Here is a 22,174-nt window from a genome sequence, read left to right as displayed (position 1 = left end):
CTCACCTTACGGAGGGCCTCGTTCCAGAGGTGTCGGCAGGGTTTCGGGACCAGGAGACCACTTCTGCCCCAAATGGGTGCAGCCCCCGGGGACACTGCTGCGGCAGAAGGGGCCCCGTGCTGCCTCCTTCCACCCCCGCCCCAGCCAGAGCCTGAGTCTGCGTGTGCTGGGACAGACGGGGGACAGAGACGCCCGTGTGCGCCAACGGAGCACGACCCATCGCCTGCGCGATCACTGCTGTCAGCAGCGCTGGGGCTCGCAGAGGACACGGGCTGCGGCAAGTTGAACACGAGAAATGAGCTGAAAGCAACAGCTGGGAGAAGGAATGGGGTTGGGGGAGAAGGGCACAGAGCGGGTCTCCGTCCCTATCAGCTGGCCAGGAGAGTTCGGTCTCGGTCACGCGTGACCATGACAAGAATCAAAGCATTTTGAAAGCAACCACGGGATAGACGGTAGCGGCCGCGGTCCCCCAGCTGCATCCTGATCCTGACCGGCTGCCCGGCACGGCCTCAGACAGGCAGGCACATCGGAGTCTCCCCGTCAGGTGCCGGGGACCTGTGTCACACACCCTCCAGCTCTGGCCCGGCGACCTGGGGACCCCTCCCAACCTGACCCTGTTTCCAAGGCACCTGCCCAAGGGGAGCGCGATAAATGTTTAGTGAGAAAGAAGGTCAACACGAACACAGAAGAACAGGATTTGTTCCATTTCTTAAAAAATGAACCAGTTCGCTTTAAAACTACACAGATTTAAAAGGGATTTTAAAGAATCGACAAAGTCGTCCGTGAGAGCTAGATCATAAATGCGCGGACTCTGCGGGCCATGTGGCGTCTGTGCACCCGGGCCGCTCTGCTGCTGGAACCAACGCAGACGGAGACCTAACGAGCGGGCCGGCTGTGTCCCAGTAAAATGTTATTTAAGGAAGCTGGAATTTGAATTGCACATGATTTTCACACGCCATGAAATACTATTTTTCTTGTTTTCAACCACATAGAAACGTAAAAGCCATTCCGAGCTCACAGGTCCTACAAAAACAGGCAGCGGCAAATTTCTTCTAAAACCCAGAATCCCAAAGCAGACTGTCAGCGAGAACAGTGCCGGCACCCCAGCGCAGTGCTAACGAGGTTCCTCCAGGAGGACCCCGGCCCCCGCCCCCCCAGTCCCGTCCCAGGCACGAGCCCTCTGCCCCTTGAACAAAATAGTCCTGCCCTTGTGGGAAGGGACCCCGAGCAGCTCACACGCAGCACTGTCCCGGCATCAGTGCACGGAGCAAAGCAAGGCACTTGGGGGAAAGCTGAAGCGTTCCAGCTTCTGACTCACAGAACCACCTGTTTCTAGGATCTCCAAAGCCCCTCCCCAGAGCCCTGGCGGACACACACGGTTCTCCCGTCCCTGAGAGCAAGCCCTGGGAAGTGGCTAAAAGCTCAGTACGCAAAGCAGCAGCCGTGTCCCCAGACCCCAACCACCCAAAAACGCTTTGTGTCGGGGGCCAGCGTTTCAGTCACAAACTGTACACGTGTCCAAAGTGGTTTTGCTCAGTGTATTTGGAAATCAGTTCCACATGCGGCTGCTACATGTTTCCAGAAGCTGCGAAAGCTCATGTTCATTGATCGGTGATCAGAGTCAGCGGACACCCCGGTCTGCGTGTCGCGTGCACACAGCTCACGGGGAAATCACACACACGCGGGACAGCCTCCACCGTTCCCCTGCCGGGGCTCCCGGGTCTTCGCACAGCCTGAGAGCAGCCGAGTCCGTGCCCTGTGTTCCCAGCGAGCCCGCGACACAGCGGCAGCTGTGCTCCCTGAGCGGGCACCACGCGGGGACACAACACAGGTGTGGACGGAGGGCCGGGGTCCTCCACCCCCGCGAGGCCAGCGGCCCCTGTGCCGGGCAGCGCGGGCACCGTCGAGAGGGAGACACGGGGGCAGACTGTCCATCGTGCTACCGCGAACACATCTGACGCATGGACCCCCCCAAAGGCAAACGTGTCTGGGGTCCCAGGAAGAGCGCCGCCACATTGCCACCACCGCGCCGTGGGTCCGAGCGCCTCCGACAGGAAGCACCAGCGCTGCTCGTAGTCTCTCCAGCGGGATCACCGCGGCACAGCCTCCCTTCAGCCAGGGGTGCCCGAGACTCCAGGCAGGGGAGCCTCTGCACAGCGGCAGAACATTCTAGAGCCCAGGACACCCACCAGTTCAGGACAGCCCATGTGTGCCGAGTTGGTGCAGAGCGGACTGTCACCTAGCGTGGGTCAGGAATGACGTCGCCCCTTCGCTTCCTAGAGGGGCCACCGGCAGGGAGGGGGCGTGCCAAGCCGGGGTGGCTAGGACGAGCACCTCAGGGACGCCTCCTCCGGCTTCATCTTCTTGGCCTGCCCGTTGGGCCCCGGGGGTGGATTCTGCCGCCGCTTCTGCAGCCTCTCCTCCTTCTTCCTCAGGTAGGCGGTCACGTTGTCAAAGGTGGCCTTGTAGAGACCACTGAAGCCCGCGTCCACGCCAGCCAAGCCTGTGCGGGATGAACAAGAATAGACAGGGGGTGGGACAGGGAGAACTGTGCCGGCGAGGCCCTGCCACAGTGGGACTGACCCGGGGCTCGGCACGGGCTGGCAGCGCCTGCTCCAAGGCACCCCCACGGGGCCCGTCTCCTGGCGGCCACGCCAGCTGGACTCAAAAGCCAGGTCACTGCCGGGAGACGAGGCACGAGGGCTGCCACCATGCCGTCAGCTGCCCCATGGGGGCCCCTGAAATGGGGACTGAGGGTGGCCTCCAGCCAGCAGCCAGCGAGGGACCAGGACACCGCCAACCTCCACTCGGGTGCCCACCCCCGGTCCTCACGGGCAGGTACCAGGACCACCAAGCCTCAGGACCCACACACGCCGCGAGACAAAAAGTGGTGTTTTCACCCACCGAGTGCAGGTTACTCACCGCACGGCAACATAACAGGCGCGGACTGATCAAAGTATCGAGCTTTGGGGGCATAAAGACACAGACCAGCCCCACGGGGTGGACCTCACCCTGGCCACAAACTCCACAGGGACCGTCAGCAATGTCCATGCTTGTACCCTGCACAGTGACCTCCCCGCTCACTCCACCATCCCTACCCTTCCTGTGACTTTCAGGCCCAGCCAGCCTGACTTCCCCCACCCCTGCACGGCGGACGGGCGGCTCTACCTGCAGCTCAGGGGAGTGAAGCCCACCCCGGGCCGGCCCCGCCGGGTGAGCCACAGGAGGACGCGCTGGACCCAGGCCCCAGCAGGGAGGGCGGCACGTGCCCGGGGAAGCAGGCTCGCTCGTGTCCCCCACGCAGTCCTAACAAAGGTCCACTCGACAAGCAAACACGCACCGGGCTGGGGAGGATACTGCCCTGGGACTTTCACGCTCAAAGCAGGGATGGAAGCTACCCTGGGACCCAGAACCAACAAATCACACGAGAATGCCTTCCACGAGACGTTTAGATCACTGCTACTTGTCAACAGAAACGGAATTTACGTCTGCATCTCTCGAGTTCGGAGAACTCTGCCTTCCCCCCGGGGAGTAATTTGAAAGATGTCTTCTAGGCAGTAATTCCTTTACTCAAATGAAAACGTCTGGCTCCCAATGCTGGGCGGCCAGTCATCCTTCTGACAGTCGCTTCAGGTCTCTGCCCAAGAAAAGCATCACGGGGGCATCTGGGGGGCTCAGTCACTGAGCGCCTGCCTTCAGATCAGGTCGTGATCCCAGGATTCTGGGATCGAGCCCGCGCGGGGCTCCCTGCTCGGCAGGAGGCCTGCTTCTCCCTCTCCCACTCCCTCTGCTAGTGTTCCCTGTCTTGCTGCGTCTGTCAAATAAATATATAAACTCTTAAAAATTAAAAAAAAAACATCGCTGGGTCTCTGGAGGCTCGTAACTACAGGTTCCCCCTCCTCTATGAAAACGAATGGAGGGAAGTCAGGGCGCCTGGTGCCTCAGCTGGCTGGGCATCTGCCCTCGGCCCGGGTCATGGTCCTGGGGTCCTGGGCTTGAGCCCTGCTCAGAGGGGAGCCTGCTTCTCCCTCTCCCTCTGCCTCCCCGCTCATGCTCTATGCGCTTACTCACCCACACGCTCCAATAAATACAATCTCTTAAGAAAAAAAAAAGAAGGGGCGCCTGGGTGGCTCAATCGTTAAGCGTCTGCCTTTGGCTCAGGTCATGATCCCAGGGTCCTGGGATCGAGCCCCACATCGGGCTCTCTGCTTGGCAGGGAGCACTCCCTCTGCTTGTGTTCCCCCTCTCTCTGTGTCTGTTTCTGTCAAATAAATAAATAAAATCACTTTTAAAGAAAAAAGAAAAAAGAAATGGAGCGAGGTCTCACCGTTCTGCAGTCTCAGGCAGGACTACGGGACAGCAGCACGAGCTGCTCACCACGGGCCCTTCTGCTGACCAGGACACGTGGCTCCGATCGCCTGGTCGCTCTCCTCGCGGACTATGGTCCCACAAGGAAGGGGACTCGCCTTCTCACCACAATCTCTCCTCTTCCCTCAGCCTGGTGTTCCTACTGGGACCTGCCCTGGGCCCTAGACATCCACGGGCAGTCCACTGATGGTCCCACGCCTGACTTTGTGGCTAGGAACCACATGCTGTGGCTGCTCAGAGCCAACAGTCAGAGCCCGTGAGCTGCCCTGCCACCCCGTCCAGAGGCCCACCAAGTACCGGCCCCTCCCAGGGCCCTCTCCCTGAAGGCAGAGAGGTGGGTGGCACTCCAACCCTGACCCCGGTCCCCATGCAGCTCAATCATCCTGACGCGGACTGCCCAGGCACGGTCAGCTCCTCGGTGCCCCAACCAGCCGCTGGCCTTCTGGACAGGGACATGGGCACATGCCACACATCCTGGACTAGCACCCACAGAGGTGGTTCCTGCTGCGTATGCTATTCTGTAAGCTGGCCCCGTCCACGGCCAATTCTGGACATCATCCCAGAAAGCAGGCCGTGCCCACACGCTCACCTTCCAACATGGCCCAGTTCCCCTGAAGATGGGCGGAGACCTTCTTTAAGGCGGCGTTTTCCGGAACAGCCTGAGAAGACAAACGGAAGACATTTACCGGAAAGACGCAGGACTGCCGCCCTAGCGCAGTGCGCAGAGGCACAGACCTGCCGGCCGTGGTCGAGGCGGCTGGGCCCTCGGGAGCACCAGGCAAAGCCGGCCAGCCATGCTGGCACAACAGACACAGCAGTCACCACATGGCGTCACGACACAGACCCACGATGCGTGGGCTGCCAGCGTCCCACACCCTCACTCGTCACTCGTGACCTTGTCTGAGGAACCTGGCAGGCGACACACGCCGGCTAGTGGCATTCTGTTCGCCACCACTTTTTAGATGAAAATACCCAAAAGGTTCAGGGGCATCTCCAAAGCCTCAATCAAGCAAGCTCTGGTAAAGGAGGGACCGTCTGCACAGCACTCTGGCGGGCGTTCCCGGATCCCTCCCCACAGTGTCCTAGGAGACCCCGCACAGGCAGCAGACGGCCCGGCGTTACAGACGGGCGAGCCAGCTCAGAGAAGGGCTAAGGCTCACATGTGTCCCGGGGAGGAGAGGCTCACTCAGCCTATGGCCCACACGCCTTTCTCTGCTCCTGATTCCGTGCCCCAGATACAAGGCCACCCTAAGCCTGCCAACATCAGGGACCTACAGCCAAGTCCGACCAACTGCTGGCTTCTCCGCTAAAAAGACACGTGACCGGAACAAGCACAAGAAAAAACTACGCCCACGAGGGCGACTACCCCACAAAGAAACACTGCAGGCACCATGACACCAGATGAGCTGGCCAGGCACCCCTGCTCCCCGAACACCCGTAACGAGTCCTCCGGCCACCACCACAAGGATGCAGCCCCCAGCACCAAGACACGATCAAGCCGGAGGCGGGCACAGCTGGCGCACCCCTACCTCAGCCATACAGGAGGCAGGGGCCCAAAGCGTCTCACCTGCCACCGGCCATCCACGGGCCTGCAGAGCACAAGGGGGGCTTCCCGGCAGTCTTGCAGGACCCACAGTCCCTGGCCCTCCTCGAAAGCAACGTCCCACACTCTGTGCTGGAAAGCCAGCTGCTGTCTGTACACCAGCTGCTGTCTGCGGGCATCGAGCTGGAAGATGTAGACCACGGGAATGCTTTCCGCAAAGAGAGAGAAAAATGATTAGAGCTACGATGGGGCCCGTGTGGGTACGACGGGACAATGGACAGCAGTCAGCACGGTGCCCAGATCACAAGACCCAGCCTCCACCCGCCGCCAGCATCTTGACTCAAAGCTCATGACAGACTCGGCCAGAAACACTCAGCAGAGCCGCTTCCCAGCCCACAAGCCCCAGGAACTGAGGGGTAACAGAAGTCTAAGTCAGGGAGCTCGGGGTTAGCTGGTCCTGCTGTGACGGGGAACCAGTGCAGAACAAAGGAACAGGTCATGGGGAAGGGGGCCGTCCCACCTGCAGCAGCCGACGGCACGAGGTGCTGGGCCCAGGCCCCACCTGGCTCTAACCTGCAGCCCTGTTTTATTTATTCTATTTATTTATTTAACAGACAAAGATCACAAGTAAGCAGAGAGGCAGGCAGAGAGAGACGGAAGCAAGTTCCCTGCCAAGCAGAGAGCCCGATGTGGGGCTCCATCCTAGGGCCCTGGGAGCATGACCTGAGCTGAAGGCAGAGGCTTAACCCACTGAGCCATCCAGGCACCCCTGCAGCCGTGTTTTAAAAGAAAGATGCCCACTGTAGGCGTGCTGTGAGGACAAACGAGCTGTGTAGAAACACAGGGTCCCTACCCAGCACAGGAGCAACACTCCAGAACCCACCATGGGGGGCTGGGAGGGGCACATGCTCCCAAAATCCTCCTCTGCGGCCCCGGGAGCCCTAGTGCGGGTCCCACTGTGAGCAGCCCTCGGGTGGAGCTGACGAAGGTGGGACTTTATCACGCACCAAGCCCAGCTGGAGGCCAGTGAATTTAAACAGCAAGTCACAGCGCGCCACTCCACCCTAAGGAAAGGAACCCACCTCCATCTGGCAATGGCCATCCTCCCAGAGTAAAACTCACTGCGGGGACAGGCTGTATGAACAAGTATGTGAAGCCTCCCCATGAAGGAGACGGCCCACGGGGCCACAGGAGTGACCCGCGTGTTCCCTCCTATGGCAGGCATGCGGGCCCCCAGAGCAAGGCCATCCACGCGCAAGTGCACCCACCAGTCACACAGCAGCGCCACACAGCTCTCCTGGCCCCAGTACGCGATCCTGGACGCCGCAGACCTCTGCAAAGAAAGGAGCAACGTGACCACATGGTCACCTGTCAGGGACCCGAATCAGGACTGTTCTGTTCACACTGAGATCAGACACAGCAAGAGCTTGACAGGTGCCACTAGGTCAAGGAAGGAAAATAATTAAACAGTCCAGGAACTTTCTGGAAATCAGCAGAAGAAAGGTGCAGCAGCCACCCCGTTTCACAACTGCAGTGTGCCACGGCAAATAGCAGAGGCCTCTCTTTCTTTTCTTTTCTTTTTTTTTTTAAAGATTTTATTTATTTATTTGACAGAGAGAGATCACAAGCAGGCAGAGAGGCAGGCAGAGAGAGAGAGGGAAGCAGGCTCCCTGCCGAGCAGAGAGCCTGACGCGGGACTCGATCCCAGGACCCTGAGATCATGACCTGAGCCGAAGGCAGCGGCTTAACCCACTGAGCCACCCAGGCGCCCCGAGGCCTCTCTTTCTGTAGCTCTGGCCTTCCCAACGTCTCTGAAGCCAACTGGTCAAGGACAGGAGAGGACATTGAACCCAGGGGACCATTAACAAGACACAATTGCATGTGCAAGGTCCACACACCCTGGAGAAGCGGCAGTAGAGGCCTGGTGTTCACCAAGCCCAGTCAGAGGAGCACGGGCCATGCCCCAGGGGCTCCCAGGAAGGAAGTGAGAAGCCCAAGAGATGGGGCCATCCACAGCTCATGCAGGCCACGTGTCCCGGGCCCGAGGTCAGACACCTGCAGGTTCGTGGTCCTCTCTGCCGCACGCTCGCCCCCGCCTCTTAAAGAGACTGAAGTCAACCTCACCATCCGAGCCCACCAAGAGCTTAACTGGGACCGTGAGTGAAAAAGTTACCAGAACAAATCAGGCGTCCTTGCGCCATGGGCGGGGGGCGCCAGGGCCACAGACGCCCAAGCACGAGGCTCCATGAGTGGGCAGCCAGAGCAGCAGGGTCCGCTGACCTGGGGACCCAGGCGTCACTTGGCTGGGTGGCCACAGGCCCAGGGTCCTTGAGGCTCTGGCCCGCGGTCAGGCCTGGCCTGCTCACTTCTGAGGCCAAGTGAGGGCGGCGGCTGCAGAGCAGTCTCGGAAGCAGAAAGAAAGCAGCCAACCCAAGAACGAGGCAGACGAGCCCCTCAACTCTGGCCAAGCCTCCTGCGGGCTGGCAGGGGGCCACACGGGGGCTCCAGAGAAAAGGGCAAAAGTCCCTGATGACAGCCAGGACCCTGGTCATCAAGAAACCACGACGGCCGGCTCTGCGGGCCTGGAGAGCCACGGATGCGGAATGCTCCCTCCCCGCCAGGCCCAGAGAGGCCTCTAGGAAAATGGGTGGGGTCACCCCCCAGTGACCAGACTGGACCTCAGGCGTGCAGAGCACCAGCCCAGGAGCACCAGAGAGCAGGGTGTCCATGACGACAGAATGCAGAGCACCCCAAAAGGCAGCCCATTCTCCCCCGAAGATCTCTCACCGTCAAAGCCCCAGGAGACCTGACCCAAGGATACACTGGCCAGTGTGGGGTCCTGGGGATGAGGGGCGGTCATGAGGTTAATCCATGGCAGACAAGGAGGGACAGACGTGGGAAGGGTGCTCAGCTCCCTGACAGGCTCCCTGCTCAGGCACCACGGTCTTTCCCATTTCCGAGCAGGACCGGCGGAGACGCTTCTGTACCGGGCTCGTTCACACGCAGTAAGGGGAGATCAAAGTTACTTTCCCCTTACGGGACGGGGCACCTTCAGAATCTGAAACCCACGATCTCTCCCAAGCTGGAAGGCGTCTGTGTTGACAGCAAGGAAATGTCTCCAACACAAACGTGGGCTTGTTCCCAGGACCCCAGGGACTGGAGAGGCGCCCTACAAGCCATGATCACCCCGAGCCAGAAGCGGGACGTTACCTTGTCACCCCATGGCTCCTCCGGTTCCCGCAGGCTGGTCAGGTGACAGCAGTGCAGCTCTCGGCCACTTCGGTACTCCCAGAGCCTCAGGGTGCAGTCCTGCACACAACACGGACAGGTCAGCCTGCGCATGGAGGGGCAGGACTGCCTCCAAGGATGGGGGCTCCCGACAGGGGCCGGGTCACCGCCCCGCGGCACCCAGGTCACATGCTCTGCCGCGAGGGACGACTGTGCGGCCATGCCCATCATCCGCAGAACGCCGGAGCCCCCACGGGACAGCAGGGGCAAGAGACACAAGACAAACTGCTGATCACACGCAGAACGTCAAAGACCGCAGCCGCTGTACTCACACAAGGAGATACACGCGTGTCCCCCCCCCCACACACACACGGATGCTTCAAGAGTCAGGCATTCGCACAGGAGACGCGTGGGCAAGGCTGCTGAGCAGGACAGCTGACCCACATCCCCGATCGGGAGCGGGTGGAAACCCGTGAGCCTGTCTGCTGGGGAAGACGAGGAAACAGGCGTGTGTGCAGAAAGCCTTACTGCTCCAAAAACAGGCACGAACACTGGAGAGCGCTCATGTTAACGACGGCTCGGGGGCGCCTGGGTGGCTCAGTCGGTTAAGCGCCTGCTAAGCGCCTGCCTTCGGCTCCGGTCATGATCCCAGGGTACTGGGATCGAGCCCCACATCGGGCTCTCTGTTCAGCAGGGAGCCTACCTTCCCCTCCCTCTCTCTGCCTCTCTACTACCTGTGATCTCTGTCTCTCTCTGTCAAATAAATAAATAAAATATTAAAAAAAAAAAAAAAAAAAAAAAAAAAACGGCTCATCACAGATCTCACCAGGACAGGCCGCGGGCCCAATCAGGACACACCGGGAACGAGGCGGAGCCTAGTGGCTCAGCCACTTGGCCAGTACCCTGGGGCCCCCACCCCGTGCACCAGAGCCCATCGCGGACCACAGGTGCACACAAGCCCACGCGCACCTGAAGCCCAGATTCCGAGCAAATCAGGGAGACAGCACTGCGCACAGAGAGTTCCCACACGCCTGGAAGAAAAGGAAGAACAGCGAGTCCCCCAGAGCGGCCGAGAGGGGCATGTGGGGTCGGGCGGGAGCGCGAGTACACTGGGAAGGGGAGCGGCAGACAAGCACGCCTGCCCCAACGTCCCTCTGCAGGGACGGGAAAGCGTGCTCCCAAAGCACGAAGACTCGAGGACAGAAAAGTGATGAGACAGGCAATCGTGAGGCCGCCTAGGAGCAGACGAAGGCAGGCACTGGGTGCAGGAGGCCACGACACAGCACACTGGGCCCAGCAGGCCCTCAGCAGCACGGCCACCCAGTGGGGAAGCAGTCAGAGCGCCCGGACTCCCCACCCCTGCAGCCGACAGAGCTACAGGCTCACCACCAGGAACCAGGGAGCGAGAGACCACCATCTCAGGAACGCCAGATCCATGCCGAGGGACACCACCAGCCCTCCCCAGTCACGTCCCGGAGCACGGGGACACGCCTGATGCCCAGAAAGGCGAAGACTGGGCCAAGTAACCACCAGAAAAGGGCTGACCTAGATGGCCCATGGGTGCCTGACTCCAACACCGCGGGCCCCCAGATGCAGTCTCCACCATGCCGGCCAGTGCCCTGTCCCCATCAAACGTGGACAGACGCGACCACCGGACATCCATAGGAAACCTCCACCACACAAGGCAGACAGCACACGGGGGAAGGAAAACACACATGCGAGCTCGGGGAGAGCAAAGGTCCTGCAGTCGGGACCAACGACCAGGGCACTATAAGAGGAGGACACTTTGAGGACAAAAAAAGGCTCCTGACGGTTACCAGGAACAGCAAAATGGAATCCCCACAGGACACGGCAAAACAGAGCTGAGGAGAAGTCCCAGAAGCAGAGCACAAGAGAGGCCAAGGGAAAGAAAACAAACCAGGCAACCAACGTAGCCCAACATCCCACAACACAGACTGGGGGAGAAGTGCTCAGTGACGACACTCCTGGGACCAAGGACCCTGAACCACAGAGGCCACTGACCGAGTGAGCCGGTGTGCAGAGCCTGGCCCCCATCATCCCCCAACTTCAGAGCACGGGGCGAGAGGGCCCCGAAAACATCCAGAGAAGGAGAAACAGATCCCACAGCAAGAACCCACTTGGAACGGCCACAGACGCTCAAGCCCAAGTACGGAGCCGGCCGAGCACAGACAGCGACCGGAGAAGCCACCCGGAGAAGCCACCCACCCGCTGGGAGGAGCTCTCACTTCGGGCTCGAGGGCTGGGGGTTAGGGGCACTTCCAGGACCCAGGACAGCAGCCTCACGATACCCCGTCCCTCCCCCTTCAGAGGCACTGCTCCCGACACAGCAGGACAGACAGACACAGAGAGGATCAACAGGAACAGGGGAGGTGCAGCCCACCAGGAAAGAAAAAGACGATGGGCAAGACGGCGTCCCCACCACGGAGACGGCGGGAGAGCTCGCGGGAAACACGTGCTCCTGTTTCTCCACTGCTCTCTGGATACGCAGGGCCGTTACAAGGCCGCGGGGCCCACGGGCACACCTTGCAGGGCGCCACGGCCTTCTTCCGCTGCCGGCCGAATGGCAGAATTCCACTTGCCAGGTACAGGTGCTTCCACCGGAAACGAACAGTGCGCTCTGCGGGTGCGGGCACACGGTGGGCAGCGCACCCCCCGCCCCGCCGCGGCCTGAGCACCAGCCCTGCTGCGTCCTCAAACAGGATCACGAGCAAAATGCCCAAGCCGGCCAAACTGGTGCCAGTCTAAGGTGTCTGTTCTGCTTTTCTGGGCGCTTAAATATTTTCTTAATCGTAAAAAAGACTTCAAGGCATAGGTACAGCAAAATCCACAAAACCTGCCGCCTCTGGGGGCCCCAGCCACACGCACTCTCCGGTCGGCTGTCGCCAGACCACACACGGGACGGCAGACGCTACGGGGACACAGGCGTGGGGAGGGAGCAAAGCACAGCCACGCGGTGGCCGGCCGCCTGCAGCGGGCCAGGGAAGCCACAGCGCCCGCCCAGAAACCCCAACTCTCAGGAGGTCCGGGGGGGGGCTTCCGCGCACCCCGCCGCCCCCGCTGCCAGGCACCTGAGTCCCATAAAACGGGAAAGGGCAGGAAAAACAAGAGGAGGAACAGGACAGAACTGGATGAAAGAATGAGACACCATCAGTAACTCAAAACCTTCACTTCGGCGAGAGCTACTGCTTAACGATCATTTTACAGATTAGTCCTTAGGCCCGAGTCTCCGATCACTGAACCACTGTCCCCACTGCCGGGACACGTAGGTTTTCGCTACCGATCAGAGCCCCACCAAGGCCAGGGGCCCTGCCCGAGGGCCAGGTTGAAGAGCGGCACGAAAGCCAGGTCCCCAGGACGCAGAAGGGGTCTTCCCAGCTACTGCCGGAACAGAGCTCATGATGCTGGTACGGATGTGACAGCTCTCAGAACACAGTCCTCACACCCCACTGCAGTGTGTGACACACACACACACGCCCTCCACGGAAGGCCCTGAGGAGGAGCCAGCCGCAGTCGACTCCAAAACTCGGAGAACAGGCCCCATCTAGTGGCCAGCCGCTGAGTGAAAGCACCCGAGCGGGGACCAGAAGGGCTCATGGCAGGCGGGCCGGTGCCTCCGCTCGGCTCCCCTGCTGAAAGGCGCCCGCACGTGCACACAGCAGAGTGAAACACTTACCCCGGAGGAGGACAACAGCAGCTCGGGGTGGTCGGGCGCCACGAGGATGCGGCTCACGAACCTACAGCGGAGAGAGAGGCGCAGAGGGAGCCCGGCTCCAGGCCGCTGCTATGGCGTCTGCTCGGCCCACCGGTCATTTCAGAGAAGCCGCCCCCTCCTAAACCCCTGACCCCCCCACAAAAACGGCCACGACTCCCACATGTAGCTAGACAGCACCGAGCGAGCGTGAGGACCGCACCATGTCATTCTCCAGGCCCCAACAGCCATGACGTGACAAGCAGGAGTGGGCCCCTGCCACGCTGCTGGAAAGATCCCGGAGCGCCTGTGCTGCTCACTCCAGCGGCCCTGCTCACACCCAAAACCTTCCCTGAAGGTCCATGACGGCAGGGAGCCTCGGGGACAGATGAGCAGGACGGAGCAGGGACGGAGGACGAACAGCGACACTGGCCCGTGGACAGACTCAGACCTCCTGTCCTTTACCCCGGGGCAGCCCCGCACCCAGCAGACCCCAGAAGCCCCCCGGAGTCTGCCGGCTATGAGCCAGCCTCTAGCCCCACAGGACCAGCCTTCTCGGCTTCTCTCCAGCTCCAGGCAAGGCCCGCGACCGGCTGGCCCAAGGACTCCCCTGACGCAGGGACGGCCATTCCAGAGCCCGTGAGTCACCTCATGGAAGGCCCGTGAGGCTCACAGGGCCTAAGTCTGGGTGCTGGGTTACTGGACAGCTGAATCAACGCCCACATCCGCCGTAAGGAGCTACAAACCAGGCCACCAGCGATCTTCGCAGAGGTCACCTTACATACCATTCAAATCCAAAGAATCAGAAGCAATCTCAGAATTAAATTAAGTCTCTCCAACGTGTTCCCCTGCCTCCAGTAATTAAACGTTAAACACTTCAGCAAACAAAACAAAGGGCTCCCCCGTCCACACGCTGTAATCAGGCTCGTGCCCGAGAACAGCAGTGTTCCTCAGAAATGCCTCCCTGCAAGATGTCAAAATTCAATTATGGAACAGCTCCCGCTCGCCAAAAGAGGTCATAAAGGACGGACCACCGCCCAGACTCAGAGGCGATGGTAAGTCCCAGACCACTCAAATTATTGAAGTATGTTCCCCCCAGCACGCACCCCTCTCCTGGCTGCCCACCACCGCTGGCGCTGACAGATGTCTACACCAAGGAAGGAGCGTTCTGGAAACAAGCCCTTGGCTAGAGGCCAACGTGGGGACCACTGGTGAGTGCTTAGGGCAGGAGGCAGCGGGCTCAGAGTGAAGGCCTCTCACAACGCGGGCTACGCTGGCTCCCGTGGGCACGCCCTGGGCTCCAAGACCTCGGTGCCGACAAGGAAACCTCTCCCCGAAACACACGGGAAGGGAAGGACGCGGCAGGGGTCCTGACAGCCCCGGCTAGAACCCTGCCCCGAACGGCGCCTCGCCGGGCAGTGCTGCGCATGCCCAGCTGTCCGTCTCCTGCGAGGCCCTGGCCAAGGGGCAGATGGTCCCGGCTCCACCACCGGTGCCCAAGCCGAGCGGCCCACCCACGCTCCGAGCCCGAGCTTCATCCTGGGGGGCAGGAAGGGGACTCACTCGGCATGCCCGAGGCAGAAGGACTCGATGCTGTGCGGCGCCGCAGCCCAACTGACCCGGATCTTCTCGTCCCGGTCGGCGGTGAGGACATAGCGGTCGTCAGGACTCACGGCCTGCACACGGGGTCAGAAAGGACAGACCTGCTGGTGAGGGAAGCCACAGCTGGCCCACCCACCCCGACCCCTGGAACCTGTCCCCAGCTCTACATTGTGCCACGGTGGCGTCCAGATGCCCAACTCAGTGCGGCCCCTCCCTGCTCCTGCCGCACCTCCCGGCCTCCAGCACCCTCCCTCTCCTTTCTCCTTCAACTATCCCCATGGCCAGCCAGTCACCGAGTCCTGGGGGCTTTCCTTCAAGAACCCCTCTGTCATTGTCCCTGCCTCTCATTGGGTCCCACCCCAGCTGCACCTCCCACCAGCTGCCCGCAGCCTCGCTGGGCCTCTCGGGGAAACCGCTCCTGGCTCAGGGTTGGAAGGACACTCGGGTGAGGCCCATAAAGCTTGGGAACAAGCTTGGGCCTTGAGACGGTGACTGCCCTCCCACACGCCTCCTCTACCTGGTCACCCAACCCGGCTGTCCCTTACATGCAGAAGTACCCAGCCACCTCCCAAGTGGCCCAGACATTACCCTGTCAGCCTCACCTTCCCGAACGTCGCTCCCACAAAGCCCTGCCCACGGATCTGCGGAGCTGTCCCTGCTCCAGAGCCCGAACCCTGACAGCTGGGCTCACAGACCCAGCCTCACCCCCCCATCGGACGCCCTGCCCCTGCCCCTGGCCCCAGTGGGCTGCAGCAGGTTTAACGGGGCCCACCACCCACGTACCACATCCAGCAACATCGACAGGTGCCCAAGCTCAAGCCTGCCACATCCCTGTGGGTCGGACACCGAAAAGGAATACACGTCCCCAGACTTGTCGGCCACCAAAAGCTTCTCCTCTGAGGCTGTGAAGGTCAGAGCTGTGCATCTCCTCACCACGGTCCTGGAAGGCAAGAGATGCCCGCCGTTGGCCTGCACAGGTCGGCACGAGGTGGGCCAACAGACCTGCAGGCTGGTCCTGCTGCTGGCGGGTCAGCTCCACGCCACGTCGCCCCTTCCAGTCACCACAGGTGATGTCAAAGAAATCAAGTAATTAAGAGAACGGAAACAAAGCCAATGACTTGGGCCAATTTAACTTTAGAATCTCTTTGCTTTTGTGATAGCGGAATCCGGGTGCTGGACACTTCAGGGGTCCGGTAAGAAATCATCTCACATTTGCTCTGTTTGAAGACTGTCATAACAAAATGTCGGGAAAATTCCCCTTTATTTGCCCTTTGACCCCAGCGCCTCTACGGTGCCTTCGGGGGAGGACAGCTTCACAAACACCCAACGTGCTCCGATCAGAACCAGAAGAGCGCACACCACGCAGGGCCTCCTACCCTTACAGCTTCCCGTCCAGGACCACCGAGTCCATGCCCCAGCCCAGGGGAAGGGGAGGGCAACCGGGCGGGAATCCATTTGCGGTTCAAGCACACGCCCCTGAAGATGGGGCGACACACCTGGCGGCAGGCGTGGCACTCACGGTCCCTCTCCGCAGGGACGACTCCGGAGGAGGGCAAGCGACCGCGAAAGGAACGCACTGCTGGGGGGGCTGCGTCCCGGCTCAGACACTCCTAAATACAAACACTCGGGCCAGATTCATCAGATCAGTCACATGTGCCAGTTGCTTCCACACTGCACCAGCCTAAGAAACAAAGTTACGGCTCCTGACACACACACACGGCGACCCTTCCGACCCCACCGGGTCTCACTACTGGCGGGGCGCAGGGGCCACGCGGCTTCCTGCCCGCAGCCCTCACACAGTCCACCTCTTCTCCACTGGCGTCTCCACAGGGCAACAGGCCTGAACTTCTCACCCCAAAGAAGATGCCACGCGTGACCCTACTTCACGCATCAACACCAGCCTGTCTGCACCGCCTACGTCTGCGGCTCTCCTCCAGAAAGCGGGGTCCCTGCCTTCCTCTGTCCCCAGAGGGTGTGGAAGGGGACTCACCTTCCAACAGGGCCCAGTGTCCGTGCACACGGGGCCCCCCAGCTCCCCGCTGCTGGAGCCCCACACATCCCTTGAAATGGAAACCAAAGCTAGAAGAAGCCACGTGTCCAGCACGAGGACCGAAGACCGCCCACATTCTCGGGAGCAGAAGAACGGAGAACGGGAAACCCAGGGCAGGGGCCCGTAGCCGTGTCCCCAGGCTCCGCCACCCCCAGCGGTGGAACCTGCTCCCACACTTCCTGAGCCGGGGACAGCGGACGGAAGGACAAGGAGCAACTTAACACAGAGAAACAACAGAAGAGTGAGCACGGGCTCCGGCAAGACTCACCACCTCTCCGTGCGCGCGCCACTGAACGCCACTGTGCACTCAGAGGCACTCACGCGGCCACACAGCCAACAATCCAGAAGGACGGCCTGGGCCAGGCCCACAGCAGGATGCGGCACGCACTCGCCCCAGCACCCTCCAGAATCTTGGCCCTTTGTCCTCTGCCAGTGGGGGGGGGGTAGGGAGACGTTCATCTTCTCAGGCCAAGTCAGTCCTGGGGGGATTCCAGGACGCTGCACGGAGCAGGGGGGGGTGAGGACCTGAGGGGTCGGGTCACAGGCAAGCACGTCATGAGACCGGACAGCAGGTGGTCTGGCCACTTTGCGCCATCAGAAGACATGGGCCTCACCATTTGTCAGGATCTTTGCACTCCCCCTTCCCTCCAGAGTCACGGGGTTCACAGCCCAGCGTTCCCATCCTCACACCCCCCCGGCCCCCGGGGCCAGCCTGACCCTCTCCCTTCCGCCACCTCCAAGCGGATCGCCGCTGGTCAGGTAGCTACCTGAGCCCTGAAATCCCCCACACTTAGTGCCCACTCAAGCCCCCCTCCAGAGAGCCACACTTGTTCCACGGACTGAGTGTGTGGCCCGCCAGGCCCTGCCGGGCACTGAGGACACCCAGCTCCCCGACGCCACACACCTCCAGCAGCCAAGCAGCTCCGGGAGAACCACCTCATTTCCTGGCGTTCTGCCCTTCCGCACACGCAGCATTTCAGTACAGGCAATTTTCCAAAATGCTGTGATTTCCTACGTGACATTTTTCACTAACAAACGCACACATCACAGCAGAAAATATCATGTCACCCCAAGTACCCTATCTTTAACTCGGAAGACCCGGCCTCGGTTCTGGGCCTTTGTCATTGCAAACAGAAACCTTAAACCAAGTGCTGCTACCCACCGTTTCCATCTGGGCTTTTCCTTAGAACCCTGCGTGATTAATATTAAAGCCTCCAGACAGCGAGCTGTGAGCAATTCCCGGTCCCATGTGGATCTCGGGGGCCCGGGACGCCTGCACCGCTGAACTGAGAGTCAGCTGCGTGGAGGGTGGCTGTTTATCTGAGCAAGGGGTCCGTCTGGGTGTGCCCCTGACCAGCGTTAACGGTCACCAGACCAGGCAGCACGCACCTTACACTGAGCTCAGTGAACGCCCACAGGACAAGGCAACCTGAGAAATGCAGCCCCTAGACCCGCGAATCTGGCCCGACCCCTCCGTCCAGCGGCTGACGCAGACGGGATGGGAGCTGCCGGAGTCCCGCGAGCGGTGTCTGCACGCACCATGGACCCCTACAGGCAACACGAGAGGCCCTGCACACCCAACGCAGAGGTCTCCAACACAAAGCTGGTCTGCTGATGTCAACGTAAAAACCAATTACAGGGGAAGGAACCAGGTGCCAACCGCTGCTTGCCCCCCCTGAGCGTTCCTAGATCTCCAAGCGAAGTCGCCAACACACTACCTTCCAAAGACAAAACAAAAACACAGCATCTTCCCCTCAAACACCCATGGGCCACGGTGCGGAGGGAACTGGACGGATACACACAGGACTCTGTGCCTGGACACCCATCCTGGGCCTCACACACCACAGACCCTGCCCTGCGTTCCCCAACAGCCTGACAGGCACAGAGACCCGCTGCCGGTCAAGAGAAGGCTTCCTCCCCTGCAGACCCTGCACCATGCCAGGAGCGCTCGGGGAAGGGCCAGAGCCCCGGCAGGAGCCCCGGGCACTGTCCTTCAGTCAAGGTGCAAGCCCCACGACAGGAGACAGGGGTGAGTCGGCGGGCTGTGCGGGCGGCCGCTGGCCCCAAGTGCAGGATGAAACACTACCCCTAAGCCGCGTGCACACACCACACAGACCGCCACCTGCACCTGCCCCTTTTACTCTCCTCCTAGAGAGTAAGACGAGGAAGTTCTCCGCAGTACAGCTGTGAGCCAGCTGCAAAGCGGAACCCTTTAACCTCGGCTGTTAGGTAGTTCAAACACTACGACCTGCGCGTGTTTATCTCTTACTCTCCAGGGACAGCTAAGCCGTGCGGCCTGGGGGAGGCAAGGATGCGGGCTGACTCTGCTCCACGTGGGTATTTGTCCCGTAACGCCAGCCCTCACCCATGAGAGGAAATAAAGAACTTACTGTCGGAGCAAGAGAAGTGCACGCCTGCCCGGGACCTGCCCTAGCAGCCCCCACCTGCTCTAAGGGTGCTGACTTTCTTCATTTCTGCCAGCTCAACGGTGGAGGACCCTGGAAAGCAGGATGCCACGGTGGCCAGGGACACCGACTGGACCCGGAGGGAACAGGGGCAGGGCCCGGTCTGCCCTCTGAGCTGACGGACGGGGATCAGCGCCCCGACTCCCGTCAGGCGTGTGGGTGAGAGCGCCCCCACCCCCGCAGACGGCTGTTTCAAGGACTCAGTCGGTCAACACACGTAAGGCGTCGACAACAGTGCCTGGCACACGGCCGAGACGGCGTGTGAGCTGCTCTTTCGCTACGTCACGGTCACTACTGCTGTGGGCATGCAAGTGTAAGCTGTGCGTTCAACACGGTAATGATCCAACGGGAGCATTTCATACCTGACACTCAGACATTGCCATGGTTTTGTGCGGAAAAGAATCAGACGCTTACTGTCATCCGTTAAAGCAAAATAACCACCAGACTTGGAGAAGGCGGACGCCAGGATCATGTCACTCCCCTTCTCCACCGGCTGCCCGTCCTCCCTGAGGAAAAGAGGACAAGGACCGTTAGGGCCTACCTGAGTAAACAAGGCCGCACTCCTTCAGGCTGGCCTTGTGGTTTATGGCATGAGCAGAGACAAAAAACGGCATGAGGTTCAGGGAGCCAGGATACAAACGCGTATTAAGCAGACTAGGGGAGGCTCAGGACAGCCGTAATTTTTAAGGAATAAATCTAGTTAAACAGAAGAATCTCTCAGCATACACACACCGGAATCCAAAGAGCTGAGCCAGAAAGACCGTCAGAGATCACACGGCCCACGCCCTCACGGCCAAGAACGAATCAAAGACCAGAGTCAAGAATTAAGTCACATTAAAAAAAACTGAGCCTTTAAGACCATTCTACTAGAAAAAGGCACCATGCAAAATGATCACACTCTGCTTCCCTTATCTTTCAATTAACTACAGCTAACTTCGACACACAGCAAGTCCCACTGCATTATTTCAAGATGTCCACAGGAGTTAATTACGGACAGAAACTGGAGGTCTTGAGAAAAAACCTACTATTCTTAAGGCCAAACTTAAACTTAGCTCCACATTTCCTTCCTGTGGTCCTACTTGGTTCATCCACAGGGCAGTGTACACAGAAATGAAGAATTCGGTGCCAAGGCAACTTACTGAGTGCAACAATTTACCTCTCAGGCTACCCCGTCCCATTTAGTCCGAGCACAATCAGGCCTTAAGAGTCTGCCCCATCATCTCACCCTTTATTCTCCTGGGACTTCTTTTCCGCAGTACTGCAATCGTATGTGAAAGGGACGTCATCGTCACTAAGAGAAAACAGAAAGATTTTAAACAGAGCATTTTATGAGTAAAAATGTGAGATTTTTTCCTCTGGAGCACCAATATTCTCATACCCGATAAAAAAAGGGTCTTATCCACGGCAAGAAATTGTCCGGGTACAGTACTGCAGAGAAACGCTACAGAGCTTTACCTGCTTCATCTTTCCAGGTGGGCCATACACAACCGGCATGGTTCCGTACCCAAAAAATCGGTTAAGCAAAACAAACGAGGGCAAAAACTCAAGAGGAAGTAATGCATTATTCTTTCACACCCTAGAAAACCAATGCAAGATGGTTCATGTTTTTTTGGTAAGATTCCTGCATCCAAATTTAACGCGGCCACCGCTTAAAAATGTCTCAGCTACCCAAGAAAGCTCGTGGCTGTCAAGCACCTGCCAGCACAGGAGTGAGACCCTAAGTGCTGGCAAGTTTATGCCCATCTCCTCCCTACTGCACGGCCTCTGCAGTAATGCGCTGGGACTCTGCCCATGGAACACTGTGGTGCTGGAAAAAGTAGTTCTCTGAGTCACAAAGTCTGCCACCATCACTCTACTTCCACAAGAGCACAGAGGAGAAATCGTATTTTAAAAAAAGAACAACAGAGGCGCCTGGGTGGCTCAGTGGGTTAAGCCTCTGCCTTCAGCTCAGGTCATGCTCTCAGGGTCCTGGGATCAAGCCCCCCATCTGCTCAGCAGGGAGCCTGCTTCCTCCTCTCTCTCTCTGCCTGCCTCTCTGCCTGCTTGTGATCTCTCTCTGTATCAAATAAATAAAAATCTTAAAAAAAAAAAAAAAAAGAACAACAAAAAACGCTTCCTCCGTGAAGTGTCTGCCTTGGGCTCAGGTCATGTTCCGGGGGCCTGGGATGGAGCCCCCGGTGCGGTTCTCCGCTAAGCACGGAGTCCCCTCCTCCCACACCCCCCCCCCGGCTTGTGCGCGCGCGCTCTCTAATAAAAACAAATCTTAAAAAAAAACGAGGGATTTAGTGCACTTGTTACGTATGAAGCGTCCTATCAAGTGTGATACCGCGTGTCCCAGGAGCACGAGGTACCGCGAGCCTCTGCATATCCCTGGAACACAGCGCAAGTTTGTGAGTGAGTTTTCGGGGAAAACTAAGAGAGCGGGGTTTCCGGCTTCGAGCCGAGAGGCCGCCGCGTCTACGTGGGACGCACGGCCCCTGCAAGCACGAGCCAAACCGGGGGAAGGCGGAGGCGCCGACGCTGCCCAGGACAAGACTCCGGGATCCGCACCTACGGAACCCCAGGCCGGGCGGGGGAGGAGCCTGAGCCGGGAGCGGCCGCACCGGGAGGGGAATCCCCGGAGCCCAGAGGAGCGGGCGCGGCCGGCTGGCGAGGGGGGCGGGCCCACGCCCCGAGAGCGGGAGAGGCGGCCGGCGCCCGGACTCAAGCCGCCTTCCCCCCGGCGCCCGCCAGCAAGGCGCGCCGCCCGCCCCGAGAGGGGAGGCCGCGGAGGGCCCACCCCCGGCCCGCGCCGCCCCCGTGACCCGCCCCCCAGCGCCGGCGCCGCCCCGGCCGAGACCCCGGGTCTTGACAGACGGCGCCGGCGAGGGGCGCCCCGGCGGCGCGAGGGATCGGGCTGTGCAGGCCGCGCCGCGCGCCCGCAGCCCGGGCTCCCCGCGGCAGGCCCCGCCCCCTCACCTGCTCGCGGTGGAGGTGGCCAAGAACCGGCTGCCGCCCCGCACCACCAGCGCCTGCCCGCACAGCGCCAGCCCCGCGCAGCTCGCCATGCGCCTGCCCGCCGCGCCGCCCCGCACGTGCGCCGCCGAGCCCCGCTTCCGGCCGGCGCTGCACAGTGACGTCACGCGCCGGCGCCGCACAATGACGTCCCTCGGCCCGCCCCCGCGGTGGCGGAGCCGGGGCGTGCGCAGAAGGTGCTCTCCGCCCTCTCC

General features: G+C 60.4%; 2 protein-coding genes across 7 annotated transcripts; one reads left to right on the top strand and one right to left on the bottom strand.

Annotated features, from left to right (window-relative positions):
• Positions 1–689: 689 nt before the first annotated feature.
• WDR4 (WD repeat domain 4) lies at positions 690–22,078 on the bottom strand. 6 transcript variants are annotated; one of them, XR_007125327.1, is made up of 12 exons: positions 21,924–22,078; positions 20,191–20,256; positions 19,328–19,471; positions 15,234–15,390; positions 14,412–14,524; positions 12,834–12,894; positions 9,122–9,220; positions 7,180–7,244; positions 5,936–6,119; positions 4,958–5,027; positions 3,487–3,637; positions 2,372–2,503 (listed from the first exon to the last, which is right to left on the bottom strand). XR_007125327.1 is itself a non-coding variant. In XM_047719328.1 (11 exons), exons 1-11 carry the CDS (start codon positions 22,010–22,012, stop codon positions 2,322–2,324), a joined length of 1,230 nt encoding a protein of 409 aa, XP_047575284.1. In that variant the 5' UTR covers positions 22,013–22,078; the 3' UTR covers positions 690–2,321. The 6 variants fall into 6 exon arrangements, 5 of the variants coding, with proteins under 5 accessions (XP_047575284.1, XP_047575276.1, XP_047575292.1 ...); XM_047719328.1 differs by lacking the exon at positions 3,487–3,637 and having other exon boundaries at positions 690–2,503; XM_047719320.1 differs by lacking the exons at positions 3,487–3,637; positions 21,924–22,078 and adding an exon at positions 20,344–20,871 and having other exon boundaries at positions 690–2,503; positions 15,234–15,419.
• Positions 21,189–21,837, top strand: LOC125093738 (serine/arginine repetitive matrix protein 3-like). Its single transcript, XM_047719350.1, has 2 exons — positions 21,189–21,422; positions 21,461–21,837. The coding sequence occupies exons 1-2, from the start codon at positions 21,266–21,268 to the stop codon at positions 21,766–21,768; spliced, it is 465 nt and encodes a 154-aa protein (XP_047575306.1). The 5' UTR covers positions 21,189–21,265; the 3' UTR covers positions 21,769–21,837.
• Positions 22,079–22,174: the final 96 nt, after the last annotated feature.

The sequence above is a fragment of the Lutra lutra genome, chromosome 1, assembly GCF_902655055.1.
Source record: "Lutra lutra chromosome 1, mLutLut1.2, whole genome shotgun sequence".
Classification (NCBI taxonomy): domain Eukaryota; kingdom Metazoa; phylum Chordata; class Mammalia; order Carnivora; family Mustelidae; genus Lutra; species Lutra lutra.
Note: the sequence above shows the minus strand (reverse complement) of the source record. Positions and strands in the feature narration are given on the sequence as shown.